This window comes from Mustela nigripes, chromosome 2 (assembly GCF_022355385.1).
Source record: "Mustela nigripes isolate SB6536 chromosome 2, MUSNIG.SB6536, whole genome shotgun sequence".
Classification (NCBI taxonomy): domain Eukaryota; kingdom Metazoa; phylum Chordata; class Mammalia; order Carnivora; family Mustelidae; genus Mustela; species Mustela nigripes.
This window is the reverse complement of record NC_081558.1, coordinates 31,200,836-31,216,167: the sequence shown is the minus strand read 5'-3', so window position 1 is coordinate 31,216,167 and position 15,332 is coordinate 31,200,836. Positions and strand designations below refer to the sequence as shown.

Here is a 15,332-nt window from a genome sequence, read left to right as displayed (position 1 = left end):
GCACCTTATAGAAAGGTCCACGTGAACAGCACCATGAACGTGGTGATCACAGCCATCATTTTACAAATCCATTCTGTTCACTAAAATATTTCCAAAAGAAAATAAGTAATCTTGTTAAAAATGCTCAATTTCAATGCATAACTAAAGTACATGATCAAGATTTCATTTTCATCTATAAAATTGGAAAACATTTAAGTGACAATGCCCACACTTGTGCCACCTTATTGGAGGACAATTGTCTCAAATATCTTAAAAAAGTATAACCTTTTGAACCAGAAATTCTACATGTAGAAATTAAGCTAGTAGTTACAGAAGTATACTAACCAGTTATCTTGAAGGAAGGGCTGGGTTTGGGAGGTTAAAAGTACTATATGTACACACTGGAAAAGTACATAAATCAGATTTAGTTAAATAATTTCTAAGGACAGGCATACAGTGTGATAATATGTAGCCATAAAAATTATGGAGAAAGACATTCAATTTAGTGGTATGGAAATACATTTGTGATAGATAAGGGGAACAAAACAGGTGACAAAACCGTGTCTATTTCAAGACCTGTTTGTTATGGGTTGAATTGTGTCCATACCATACACCCCAACCCACGATTCATATGTTGAAGTCCTTTCTCCCCGTATCTCGGAATGTGACCTTATTTGAGAAAAGGATCATTGCAGATGTAACAGTTAAGATCCAGACTGCAGCTGGACGGGCTATAATGCCATGTGACTGGTGTTATATCAAAAGGGAACAATTTGGACACAGACAATAGGAGAACACCATGTGAAGACAGAGGCTGAAATGGAGGCAATGTACCATCTATAAGCTACAGAACACCAAAGATGGTTAGCAAACCACAGAAACTGCAAAAGAGATATATGGAACAGATTGCCCATTAAGGCTCTTAGAAAGAACCAACCCTATCCACAATTTTGTCTCGGACTTCTAGCCTCCAGAAGTATAAGACAATAAGTTTCAGCGGTTTAAGCCACCCACTTTGTGGTGCTCTGTCAGCCCTATCAAACTAACATATATCATTTTTGGAGGAAAAAAGTTTTGTTTCAAAATGTCACTATTAGTTATCTCTCAGGAGAAGGATAATGGTAATTTTTATTTACTAGTGTTTGCGATTTTAAATTAATAAATATATGACATAAATAAAATGGCTTCCAAATAACATGTCAAAAAATCTACCTAGAATACATATATACTCAGTATGTTTGGATCATGGCAGGCACAGAGGAGGCAGCGGATCAGATAGACATGGTTTGAAATCCTTCTTTGGTCATTTACTCATAATTTCTCTAACTTTGGGCAAGGAACCTTATAAGGTGACTCTAAGGTATTAATGAAATTATGTATATAATTAGGTAGCACTGACATATACAGCCTGACACCTAGCAAGAGACTTTATTTCTTTAATAGTCCTTACAGTGATTTCTTTATTTCTTTAATAGCCATTACATTCATTTCTTTAATAGCCATTACAGTGAGTTCCCACTACCTACGAGAGCATTGTCCTTTTTTAAAACAAAGAAGTATGCTATTCCTTTTGGAAAACAGCTTCTCAAATTCATGGTCACCTTGCCAAAGCCTGCAGGCAACCTGGGGCTCCAATGTGTCTGGGACACTGATCTCAGACTTGACAGTCCAGTCTAATCATTCTTTTTTTGCCAACCACACCTGTCAAATTTTACTATCCCACTCAAACTCATTTGGGTTATGTAGACCTGATCTTTATGCCCTTTAGCATGAAGAATGCATGTGTGCACGTATAAGAAAGAGAGGGAGAAGGAAAAAGAGGGAGGGAGGCAAAATATCTATGAACATCTAGAAAAAAAAATTATACTTCTGAATTTTCCAATTTATTACTTCTATACATTGATGGTAAAACATATTTTGCAGAAAAGAAGGAAAGAAAAGAGGTATTTATTGAATCCTTGCTATATGTCATCACTCTTTGCAAATGTTATCTCATTTAATGAATATAATAGTTCTGCCTGCTAGTTATCATGGTTTTTACTCATATAAATAGGAAAGGACCAGAGAGGGTAAGTATGTCCAAGTCAGTCACAGAGCTGACAATCAAACCAAGTATTTTCTATGTTACCAAATGAAGGAAATGTAGCAAATAAAGCCATACATTAAAAGATACAAACAAATCAGCCAGCAATTTTAAGTACCTTCAAAAGAAGAGAAAGTATAATATTTACACTTCAAATTTACCTCCTGTGAACAGATAAATTTAGTGGTTTCCCTTAGAACAGCCAGAGTTTAATACCACTAACCATTTCACACATATTCCTTTTAATAAACCAATGAAGTACATGTCTTTTAAGATAAATTCCAAATTCATATATAATAATTGTGCTTTTGCTTTCAACTGTTTCATAAATAGAATTTGCAATGTGATTCTGCCAACAAAAGTTCTTACATAAATTCTAGTAGAGGATTATGAAACATGCAAATAAGCCTCCCCCCTTTCCTCAAACAGCTGCAGCTAGAGATGAACATTAAGGGTAACGCACCAGGCATGGCACTTATAGGAAAGATTCCCTGGATACCTGAGCTCTCATTCTCTAGAATCAGCGATAGTCAGCCTTTTCAGCCCTCAACAGCACTGAGTCCTCTTAGGAACTTTCATGCATATTAGCTCATTTTATCCCAAAACATCGCATTAAGTATATTATCCCCATCTTACAGCTCAAGGAGATGAAGGGATTCATCCAAAGTTTTTCAGGCATTAATTCCTTTTCATCATGTAAACATATTTTTGATATAGGTAAAATCCCTAGAAATTGGAAGTTCAGTAAAATGGATTTGTCCATGAACACAACCAAGTTCTGCAATTGAACCCAAGCTTGTTGCTCTAAAGCCAACATACTCTAAGTCATCATCATAATCCCCACTCATTCAGCTACCTCACTTTTCAATTTAAGTATCTCTGGGATTTCCATTCTTCACTCAGATCATGGGCTCATGCCTAGTAATTTCCTGGTATCACTCTTTCTTCCAATCTAAACCTTCTGCTTTCTCAATTCTTCTGGCTCCCAGGAAGGAGCCCAGGAGAAGGCCAACTGTCTATCAGGTGCAAGCAAAACCATCAGGTGAATTAAGGGCATGAGAGCACAGCCAGGCAGTCTCATGGTAGACCAGATGGATATGTGAGCACTTCTTGTTAAAGCCATAGGGGGTATGTCTTTTCATTTGGCACATAAATCCTTCAAAACAGCAAATCCAAAGAATGGCAGCTCACATACACACAAAGGGCAGACAAAATTTGTTTGCTCCTTCTACCTATATCCATAATGGAAACTATTTGACTTGAATAATTTTTCAGGTGTCTAAAAAAGAATTTAAGTGTTCACATCTTTCTAAATATCCAGATCCTTTCTGCATCCTATAGAAACTTCATAAGCATGTTTTCACAACACATTCCTGAACCTGAATTTCTTTATATAACAGATCAGTGAATAAAGATCTTGTTAGAAAAGATACACAACATCAGCAAAATTTTCTCATGGAATAGGAGTATTTTTGAGGAATAGAAAAATTCCTGGGTGGGTTTGGATATTCCTCGTCCTTACAGGGGGTACTGAAATTTTTTGTGTGTTCTGGCAGCTTGAACAAAAAGGGACCTGAATTGGGATTAAGAAGACATGACTTTAAGAAGTAATGATATAGACTGTTCCTACTGTTTTCACTGGAGAAATCATTTAATTTTAAGAGCTGTGGGCAGTTAGTGATCACGATTAATGAGAGGTAATATGAAAAAATGATTAAGATGAAGGAGTCTGGCATCCAATGGACTGGGTCTATCTATTCTGGCTCTATCACTTGCTAGCTGGATGACTTTAGGCAAGTAGTTTGAGCTCTCCAGGCCTCAGTTTCTTCATATGTCAAAAGGAGTTATTGCTTGGTTCTTCAAAGGTGATTGTGAGATTAAATGAAATAATCCATTATAGCATTTAGTAAAGTGCTTATCTCTATGTATTTGTATTCCTATTAGTTGTATATATTTTATGATCATCTCACAATGTTCTTCCAACAGAGAGATAATAATAGAAATGAAAACTGATATGGCAAGTATAAACTGAGCAAACTTTATGTTTATACTGTCCTAGAAATGTTAAGTGCATTTGTTGATAACATACCATCAGGTTTAACAATCTCTTCTTTAGATATAGTTAGGAAGCCTTAGTATGGAACCAGACACTCTGCTGGGGGTTTTGCAAATATTAAATTACTTAACCCTACTGGCAACCAAAAAACATGACTCTTAACACTCTTCTGCGGACCCGGAGGAGCCACAGGATTATGTAGTCAGCTCCACTCCCAATGGACGGAAAGAAGAGTGTTTTCCAGGAGTAGGCTCATGCTATAGCCAGCTCCTTCTTTCATGGTGATTCTTGCTTGTTAACCAATTCCTCTCTTCCCCTCCCTCAGACAGCACCTATCACACCAGGCAAGCCAATGACTCTTCCATGAGTAAAATATTCCGGACAAAAAATTTAATTGGGGTAAGAATATTAAACTAAAAAACAGTATACCTTAGGGTGTTTCTGTTTTCTACCACATGAATAAACACAAGAAATAATTAACTTAGTAATTAGTTTTCTAACACGAAGGGCCAGAGCTCAATTAACCTACCAATAGATGAATAAAGATGAAGTTCATGGGGTTTGAGGGAATACATTTTCCTTCACAAGTGGATTATCTAATCACAGGCAAAACCTCATCATTCCTTTCAGGAAGTGGTGATGAACAAAATGGCACAAGCTCATAGAGCCTTCTGTGCTGAAGGGCCAAAGGTACATCCCTTGAATAACATCATCAACGTGAATCCACCAAATGATCGTATCATAGAGAATTCCAGGAATTCGGGTCCCAGATCTCAAAGATGCAATACCTTCTCCTTGAGAAAATTGGTAGTGCTACCTTAATCAAAGATGTACTCGTGGAACAAAATCATCTACTCTTCCATCACACATGTCAACCTCTCACTGTGTCTAATGTGCCCATGACTGCTAGAATTACCGCTTCCACTCTTTCCCTGAAAAAACGATCTTGGGAGACAGGTTTTGAATCTCATGATCCTTTTTATTCAGGCTACGACACAACTAGTTGTGGACATTTGATCCATGGATAGCAAATCCATAGCCTGATATGGCCTGGGGCAGATAGCTGGGTCTACCCTGATAAAATTATTACTAAGCCAATCACATTCTTTCTCTTAGGACATTAGATTAGAATCAGGGAACCAATAAGGTAAATACGAAAGAGAAAGGGAACACACAAAGAGAGCAAACAGGACAGTGGTCAAAACACAGTAATGGCAATACTCTTGGTAAGGCAGTTCTACTCAGTGCCTTGACACCAGACCTGAGATCTGAGCCTGCTTCAGTCCTCACACTTTTGTTGCTGTAAGAATTCAACTCCTTGGGCGCCTGGGTGGCTCAGTGGGTTAAAGCCTCTGCCTTCGGCTCAGGTCATGATCCCAGGGTCCTGGGATTGAGCCCCACATCAGGCTCTCTGCTCGGTGGGAAGCCGGCTTTTCCCTCTCTCTCTGCTTGCCTGCTTCCTCCTCCTCTCTCTCTCTCTCTACCTACTTGTGATCTCTGTCTGTCAAATAAATAAATTAAATCTTCAAAAAAAAAAAAAAAGAATTCACCTCTTTTACTATGCGGTGAGGATGCCTACAACTGCCCTCTTCCTTTAATAGCTGAGTCAGTTTATGTGAGTTACTCTCCTCCACAACCAAGAATAACACTAAACAATTATGTCTATAGGAGCCCTTATAGTTCCTCTTCACAACTAAGATCACAAAGGGGACTCTACACCCACATCCAGTGCGTTCTTGAAGATTCGTTTATTCAGTCTTTTTTCTCTCTTCTCCCTCTCTTCTTCCTCCCTCTTCCTTCAACTGATACTTACTGAGGACCTACTGCCAGATGTTTTGAGGGATTTGTAAGTGTCCCTGGAGTTGTTCTTACCATGTGTCAAGGTCTGTGTTAGATATTTAGAATGTACTGATGAACAAGACAAACAATATCCTTGTCTTCATGGAGCCTTTAGTATGGCTGGGAAGCCAAAATGCAAACAAGTTATTAAAGAACATACTCAGAGAGCCAAAAGGAGGCTGAATTCTGGTGGGACCTGCCTACTTAGAGAGGTCCTCCCAAAAGATGTGACATCTCAGCTGACACCTGAAGGAACAAAAGGAATTTGCCAGTTAAATGGGACTGCACAAGAAGAGAAAGGTGGTATTATATGCAGAGGAAGAGAAACGTGCAAGGTCCATTAGATCAGCAAGAAACCATCACCAGTTGGTGATCTAAGAAATGTGAAATGTATATAAGAACATCTAAGAAATGTGAAATGTATATAAGAACAAGAAACCAGATTTCAGTATGAGAGCTAAAAAGGGTGAGGATGGACACCTCCCCCCCAAGTTTTGATGAGGCATCAGTTTCAACTGGCAGCACCATTTTTTTTCTTGTAGGTTCCAAAGACATCAAAGGGACTAGAGCAGAGGCTTAGAGGGTGATTGGTGATTGGGAAGGTCTCAGCCATGCTGGGAGCAGAGATAAGGCATTCACACTTCATGCCTCAACCTTCATGCTATGGCAATTATCTTATGCTGTCCAGAGTCACTTAGACTGGGAAAAAAAGCAATTATTTACCAAAACTATCATCAAGATCACAATTATCTTTACTTTTGGAGGACACTTAATAGTTTACAAATTGTCTTAAATGCTTGATCTCAATTAAAATTTACAACACTATGAGAACTGAGAGATATTGTCCCCAATATTCACCTGAGAAAACAGGTTCTCAAAGAACGGCTAAGCTAAGAGAATGAACAAGAATAATTACAAATACAGTCAAAGTCAAATATATGCCTGCAGAAAATGAAGACTCAAAGGAAAATCATGGTTCTGTACACACATTCCTTTGGAGACTATTACTTTTTTCCATTAACCCATGGCCCTTTTTTTTTTCTTACCTGGATCAGGAAGAGGCATAAATCCTCTCAGGAACACAGAACTAAGAATAATGTCTCTACTCGAGCATCAGGGCAGGATTGCTACCCTGCTCCTACCTGAAAGACTCTGAAGTGCCAGGTATAGTTGGGTATTAGGGTGTTGTCAGTAAGTGCCTGAGGTTGAACCTATAAGGACCTTCATCTACAACCTGGAGAATTCAGCTGGATACATGTAGCTCTTCTAAACATAAACAATGTCTATAGATTATAACTTGAGAAAGATTAGGAAAAAACCTCTCCCTGCATCTTAACAAAAAGACACCTGAGAAGCAAGTGCCTGTAACTCTTTCATGAGACCTGTTCCGTTAGTTTCAACATTGGCCTCTCTGCAATGTTCTTTGACAGGCAGATACTCCAAAGGCAAGTCCCTGGAGAGTCACTTATGCTATGGAATAAAACAAAACAACCATGCAAGTATGGTATACACATAGAGGGGCTCCAAGAGGTACATGCAAAGAGAGCACAGATTTTCTACTTCAGAATTTTGACAAGACCCTAAATTGCAAGAGTTTGCCATAATGTTCTAAATCACTTTTTGATGGATTTTTTACTTTCTCCTTTTTCATCATCCCCAGAATCACCCAAATCCTTATCATCATTATCATCATCAGCAGCAGCAGCAGCAGCATCTTCTGAATTTGTTGATAACTGTTTATAGCCCAGGCACTGTGCAAAGAGGTTTACTTTCATTAAGTCATTTAATCATTATGGCAACCCTTTGAAGGAAGAACTATTATCAATCCAATTTATAGATGAGAAAAATGAAGCAAGCACAGTTAAATAACTTGTCCAGGTTTACCATGCTAGTGAAGAATAAAATCAGGATTCAAATCCATAAGTAATACATTTTGCTTTGTTTCTGTATTTGTGGGGCCAAACACCAACGGTCTTAATAAACTTGGAAATGCATTAAGTGATGAGTCCAATACTATATTGGGGAGTTGCTCTTTTATGAAAAGTATATTTATTGATTCATATTCCAGTTGCATATGATTTTTGTCACTAATTGAGACGCTGGAAAGTTATAATTAAATCCACATTAATGGAGCTCTGAAATTACATCAGACCCTCAATGACAGATTGCTGCTCATAATTTAAATAACTTGTATGTTAGAATTCCCTGTCTTATTTATACTTAGGGGGAAAAAACGAGTTGTCTGACTCATGCACACAGATTTTTTTTTTAAGAAAATAGGAAAAGTGACCATAAAATAAGATTAGATTATTGGCTTGATAATCAGAGTCTTTCCCCATGTATCTTAATTGAAAAGATACTGATTTTTAATTAGAACCAACTTTATCTTGTTAATAACCAACAGAAAATAAAACAATATAAAAGACAACTGATGTGTGTTATGTTCATCTCTAAATGCGAACACTCTTTGGCATTTTCAGAAAAGACTTCAAAAATATATCTTAGTGGGGGAGATAAATACTGCAAAATAGGATGGTATCTGCCTTTTAACGTTTCTTTGAGAATTAAGAATAAGGTACAGCAGGTGCCTGCCACATTGAAGGACGCAACAAAGTATACCATTTAAGAGAAGATGGTTTGGAGGGAGAGTGCTCAAATCTTGGCTTTGCCATTTCCTACAATTTTGTTCTTGATGAGTTAGTTAACATCCCTGAGCTTCGCGGTGAAATGGAAATGTTAGTCATATAGATTTGACATGATGATGTATTGAAGGCACTGAAATACCGTCCCTCATATGAAACTTGCATGAGAAAAGTAGCTCTTCTTACTTTTCTCATTAGGGTTTTAAAACGGTGACGTATTATATAATATTACATTATATTATATTATTGCTTTATTTTGTTATACATGATTGTAAATGCTATTAGTATCAAGTAAGCAGAATGATGTTTGGAAAACATAGTTTAGAATTTAGATTCAGGGATGAAGATTATGCAAAGCAGGTGCTTTCATGTAAATAAAGTAGTAGCCCTACAGCTCCTGTATCAGATACACTGCAACTCTGGATTAGCTGGTCTCCTTTGGGAAGGCAGAATGGAACTGTGAAGTCCAGGGTTGTTGAAGAAATGATATAATAAATTTGAGATGATGTCAAAAAATAAGAATTAGAGGAATCAGGCAATGTGACCTAGCAGTTATTTCTAGAGGGATGGAATCTGGGCTGCAGCATCGTGTTATTAGAGGACTATGCCAAATGTCATTTGCAGAACTGAAGTCCTGTTGATGCCCTTACATCTGTACCAGTTCTGGTCCTGGATGATAGATATGTTTGGGTCCCCACATTCCATTACACATAAATCCACAGGTGGAAATCCACAGCCTTGTAAATAGCAGAGAGAAGAAAGAATGTACTGACAATATTTTTCAAAAATTAAAGAAGAAGAAGAAGAAGACGACAACGATGACCAAAGTCCTCCGACTGGCAAAGAACTAAAGTAGCAATATAAGTTCTCAGTGGACACTACCAACTTAGTGTTTCAGAGTAAGTCTAAGAAATAGGATAAATTTAATTTTTTTTTTTTTACCATTTCCAAATGATGTTTTAAGAGATTAGCTGGATCTGTTCTATCATCAGGGAATAAATGAAACAGACCACTGGAATCAGTGCTATATCCTAAATTTGGGGTTTGATTCAAAAGACAGTGAGAAGTCCCTAACCTCGCTTAAGTAAAGGTCAAGAATTGGGAGTTTTGCTTGAAGGTCTTTGAAATTAGCTAAAGTTTTCATTGAAGGCCTAACTATTATTATACATTGAACTTTCAGTCTACTGTATCCATGAGCCTTTCCTAAGCAATACATAAATACAGTGCATTTTCCCCCTCAGGCTATAAATCCAAAAGCAGAGGTTGTCTTTAGAAGTAATGCCACTGCATAGTATCAGTCCATAAGGCATCATTCAAAATATGAGTTATTTTAAAAAATAACTCAAGTGTACAACTGTGGACAAATGATATGCCTATGATTCTTCCTACATACCACAGCTTTCTTTTACTGTCTCCTCTCCCCACTGCAATACAACTTAGATCCTTTGGGAAAAAAATCAATTTTAACAGTTTGGTGGTATACATTTGTTTTTCTCTGTGCTCAGACAAATCTCTCTGTTTCTCATACATACACACATAACTGTATTTCCCTTTTCTATTTTTTAAAGATTTTTAAAAAATTTTATTTGTTTGAGAGAGAGAATGCATATGCACGTGTATAAGCATAAGGGGTGGGGAGGGGCAGAGGGAGAAGAGAAAGAGAGAAGCAGACTCCCCTACTGAGTGCAGAGCCCTGCATGGGGCTCAATCTCACAACCCTGAGATCATGACCTGAGCCAAAATCAAGAGTCCAATGCTGGGGCACCTGGGTGGCTAAGTGGGCTAAGCCTCTGCCTTCAGCTCAGGTCATGATCCCAGGGTCCTGGGATGGAGTCCTGTATCAGGCTCTCTGCTTGGCAGGAGCCTGCTTCCCACCCCCCCACCTCTGTCTGTCTCTCTGCCTACTCGTGATTTCTCTCTCTCTGTCAGATAAAGAAATGAAATTTAAAAAAAAAATCTTAAAAAAAAAAAAAAAAGAGTCCAATGCTTAACCAACTGAGCCATCCAGGCACTCAACTCTTTTTCTATTTTTATAAAAATGGTATTATGATCTATATGTTAGTTCAAACTCTGATTGAATAAATTCATTCAAAGAATGAAAGTTACCTTCTTCCATTTAAAAATTTATCAAATATTAAGAATGAAACCCAATTTTTTTTTTTTTTTTTTTTGCTGTTGACAATTTTACCAAAGACAATTACATATACTGACCTCCAGGTCAGTGCATACTAATTTAACTCATTCTATTTTTTTTATTTTTTTTTTTAAGATTTTATTTATTTGTCAGAGAGAGAGAGGGAGGGAGAGCAAGCACAGGCAGACAAAATGGCAGACAGAGGCAGAGGGAGAAGCAGGCTCCCTGCCGAGCAAGGAGCCCAATCCTTGCTGGGACTCGATCCCAGGATGCTGGGATCATGACCTGAGCCGAAGGCAGCTGCTTAACCAACTGAGCCACCCAGGCGTCCCTAATTCATTCTTTTTAATGGCAGTATAATATTTCACAACATGTGACTCAAACAGTAACAATTTTCCTATTAATGGACTTCCTAATTGTTTGCAGTTCTTTCCTCTACAAATCCTGTTGCATCAATATCCTTGAGCATATATCTCTACATACACTTTTATTTCTACAGCATAAATACTGAAAAACAAAAGGATTATGGTTCAAAGATTTTAAAGAGTACCAATTTAAAGCTGCTCTCCATAGAAAAGGAGAAAGTGGAATATTGGTATGCTCTGTCCTATCAATTTATACCTTTTGCTGATCACTTACTGTTTACCAAGCACTGTGAAAGGCACTAGTGGGGAACACAGAGAGGAACAGAACAAATGTCCTGCTGTCTAAGAGATCACTCTCACTGTCACCACTCCTACAGAAAAGAAGCCTCAGAGCAGCTCTTCACAGCAATACATACACATAACATATATTTTCCTTCGCTCTGTTAAACTTTCTCAGTAATGAGCCTTCTTCCATTTCTCTGCTCTCCTTTCAGCTCTTTTAAAAGGTAGATCAACTCATGTAAGTGACTTTTTAAGTTTGGGGGGTTTTGTTGGGGGGGGGGGGTTTAATCCCTTAGTCAGTTTCTCTTCCATAAAGGAAAAGCTAATCACTGATTTGCAAGCAAAAGCTCTTCCACCTTAGAACCTTAGAGGCCTAGAAGAGAGAGATGACTATAAATATTTTAGGTGTAATAAATGTTCTACTATTCCTCTCCCTCTCTTCTTCTTTCCTTCCTCTCTTTCTCTCCCCCCCCCCCAGGATCTCCCCCCACCCCATGCCACACACACATCAAGAAAAAAAACAACTATAATGCAGTGTGATCAATTCTCACGAATAAAACATAGTGGAAGCCCAAACAATAGGATGAATCATTCCATTTTGGATACAGAAAGGGGAAAGAAACAAATAGGAGAGAAATCCTCATGGAGGTAATATTTAAACTGAGGTTAAAAGACAAACACTTTTTCTAGGCTTGGAGTGTTAAGATGGAGAAACAGCAAGAGCTTGATGGTAAAAAGTGCTTTTGAGTTTGGGAGGGAACCTGGATAGCTTATGGTGGTGGTCCTCCAAATTTAAAGTGCACAGGAATTATTTAGGGAGCTTGTTTAAAATCCATATTCCCAGGTACCCAGCTACCCAATATTTTGAGCTGATGTCTGGAAGTCTACATTTTAAACAAATTCATCCGGGTTTCTTATATTTTGAAATATGCCAGCAGAGGTGGTGTGGTGAGTAGTGACATGAAATAGTGTTGTCACAGGACTGAAAAGAATATAAATTAACGTGTCAGGTAAGTGACAATATGAGACAATAAGAGATACCAGAAAATGATGTCAATTCTTTGAATTATGTTTTGGGAGAAACAACGTCTTGGCAATGGAGCTATTACTTTGATCAAAAACCTCTGCTCTTCCACAGGCAATGTTTACTGAATGGCTGAATGAATGAATGAAGGAAGGAAGGCAGAATTCTGAGAAAGCCGACTAGAAGTATCATAGACTGCGAGCACTGTTTGCTTTGTTTAACCCGGCCGTAAGGAAAACTGTTTTAGAATGGCCATCCCAGAACAAGGTTCAAGACTTCCAAATGCTGCCTTGATGTATGATAAATTGATATATCTGTGCATTTTTATGCAGGTCCACAGACAAGGCAAATGTGATTAGCCTGTGGATCATCTATGTAAACACGCACCAGGGTTGGTAGCCAAAGCCAGATCTTAGCCCTTAGAGCTAAGATCTAGGAGGACAGAGCATGCTCTTACATAACTTCCAAGCTAGTCAGTGGTAGGGCCTGTGATTAATGCTACATGACAGGCTTTGAACTTTCTGTTCAGATAGGTCTGCTTGCCCCTCAGAGCTCCTAGCAAGAGGGAATGTGCGACCTGCAGATTTCACTCTGAATAACCATCATCTAAGCCAACACGAACATTGCTCTGTGGCCCTGTGTGACTACTTCTGTGCCTCACTCCTTGTCGATAGGTTGCCATAGGGCTGTCACAGTGTTTTGTTTTGTTTTCCTTTAAGGTGGACAAAACAGAAGAGTAACAAAACTTCAGAGAGCACAGTGGCCGAAGAGAGCTAAGCAAAGAAGCCTGGGAGCTGGGGAGAGGTTCTTCTGGGAAAAATCGCTAGAGCCCTCGAGGAGTGGCCAGTAGAGAAATTGTAACAGGGAAGGAAAGAGTCCTGCCCTTCCCACCAACAGCATTCACAGCGTCCCAGCGCCTCCGTGGAGCTCCCGAAGGCCAGTAGACCACAGCGCTTCCTGCATCCCAGTCCGGGCGCGTGAAGAGCTGTCCCCACGCTGATCAACTTTCGAGCTTGGCCAAGTGAACGCCCAGCCTTCAGAGAGTCCCTCCTTTACAACCTTTACCTCCCCCCATCCTGCCCCCCAAACACACACTCCCGCCCTCCGCAGAAGTGCAGGTGAGGCGGAGAGCCCAGCGGCGGCTCCCCTATCTGCTGCGCTCCCCACCTCCCATCTCCCGGGGAGGCTCCTGACAGCAGCCCTTGCGAGTGTGCCCGCGGGAGAGGAGATGACACCTCGGAGCGCTTGCAAATCCGGTCCACACTCCCGCCGCCACGCGCGGTCCCTCCAGCCTGTCCCCGCCAGCCCGGAACGGCACCTTCGGAGAGGGTTGGTCTCTGGCCCCGGAGCAGAACTCAGGGCCTGCGGCGGCCGCGAGCGAGGACGCCCCTCCCGACCTCTCCGCACCTGACGGCTCGCTGCCCGGCTCCCCTCCCCGCACACAGCCCGCACTCACCAGTTCCAGGGCTCGCAGGAAGGCAAGGGGCTCCTTCAGCGCCCGGAACGTGCCCGCGGAGGCCAGCTTTGGACGGACGACACGAGAGAGAGCGAGAGAGAGAGAGAGATGGCATGAGGAAGGGGCTGCGGCGCCTCTCCGGACCGCCGGGTCCCCAGCCCCCGCCGCCCTGCCCAGGTCCGCCCTACCTGACTCACGGGGTCCATCGCTCGCCAGCGCGCGGTCTTTTCCTTTTCCGATGAAGTTCGGAGGGCTCTGCAGCGTTGTCCTCGGGGCCAGAAGCCCCGCTTCGGGGAGCGCCGGAGGGGCGAGGCCCGGGGCGGGCAGGAGGCGGCGGGGCCCCGGGAGAGCGGTGCCCGCGCGGGCTGGCTAACGTTCGGGGGGCCGTGCGCTCCGCGAAGCCTGTGCTCCGGGGAGACGAGCTGAGCCAGTGGGGCGGCGGGGAGGGGGCGCGGAGGGGGAGAGGCGGCGGGAGAGGGAGCGCCCGGCGAGGGCTGCCATTGGCCAGCTGCAGCCGGGAGGGGAGGGCGGGGGGCGGGGGGCGGGCGACGCCGAGCGCCAGACTCCGGGCAGCCTCCGGCGCGCGCGCCCGTCCCCTCGGGCTCCGGGGAAACTTCGGGGCTGGAGGGTGGGGAAAGCCGGCCGGCTCCATCAGCAGCGTGGTTCCCAGACCGAAGAAGGGGTTGCAGGTAAGAGAAGGGCACCTACCCCTTACCTGGGCACGTGTGTGTGGTTCCCTGACTTCGGAACACCGAAGCAAGCCTGTTGACTCGTGGGTTCGCACACGCCTTCAGGGACCTCCCTCCGCGTGGCCAGGCAGCGCCAGTTGCGGGGGTGCCTCGGAGAACCGGGAACACGGTGCCTGCCCCCAGCACTAGAAGGGAATCGGGACCGACGGACGCGGCTAGAGGAGAGAGAGGAGAAAAGAGTCGTCTTGAATATGGGCCATTGCCCCAAATGGGTAATTCTCGGGGTCATTGTGTGAGGTCAGGAGCAAGTTATCATGCCCACTTAAAGGTCAAAAAGAGACTTACAGAGTCTGATTTAGCCAAGGTATACCACACAGCTCATGAGGGGTCAAACAGGGATTGAAATTCAAGTTCCTCTGTAGCTCATCCTTTTCCACTGAGATCCTTTGCCCGAAGAAATAACCCCCAAATGAAGCTCCTGAAATTCATCATAAATAGTACTGAGCCTTTGGCTCCTAAACCCATACTTTTTTCCCCTCCCTTGGTCCGCTAACCTTGCCGAAAATAATAGATAACAACAAAACAATTGAGTTCCTTTTGTGAGTCAGGAATTGTGCTAAGGGCTTTATAAACATGACTTCACGTATTCACAGAACCCCCATGGGTTAGTATGCTATTATGCTCATTTTAGAGATGAGGACATTGAGGATCATGGAAGGGAAGTGGTCTGCTCTAGTTTAAAAACTAACAGAGAATGAAGCCAGAGCTGAATTCTATGAGTCA

The 15,332-nt window shown here is 41.6% G+C and overlaps 1 protein-coding gene across 1 annotated transcript in view; it reads right to left on the bottom strand.

Annotated features, from left to right (window-relative positions):
• SYNPR (synaptoporin) overlaps positions 1–14,172 on the bottom strand; it is a 311,298-nt gene extending 297,126 nt beyond the window's left edge. Inside the window, exons 1-2 of the mRNA XM_059390087.1 lie at positions 14,049–14,172; positions 13,861–13,926 (exon numbers count right to left, since the gene is read on the bottom strand). Coding sequence (XP_059246070.1) covers positions 13,861–13,926; positions 14,049–14,066 — 84 coding nt within the window. The 5' untranslated portion in view covers positions 14,067–14,172. The remainder of the gene's footprint in view (positions 1–13,860; positions 13,927–14,048) is intronic.
• Between the last annotated feature and the right edge of the window lie 1,160 nt (positions 14,173–15,332).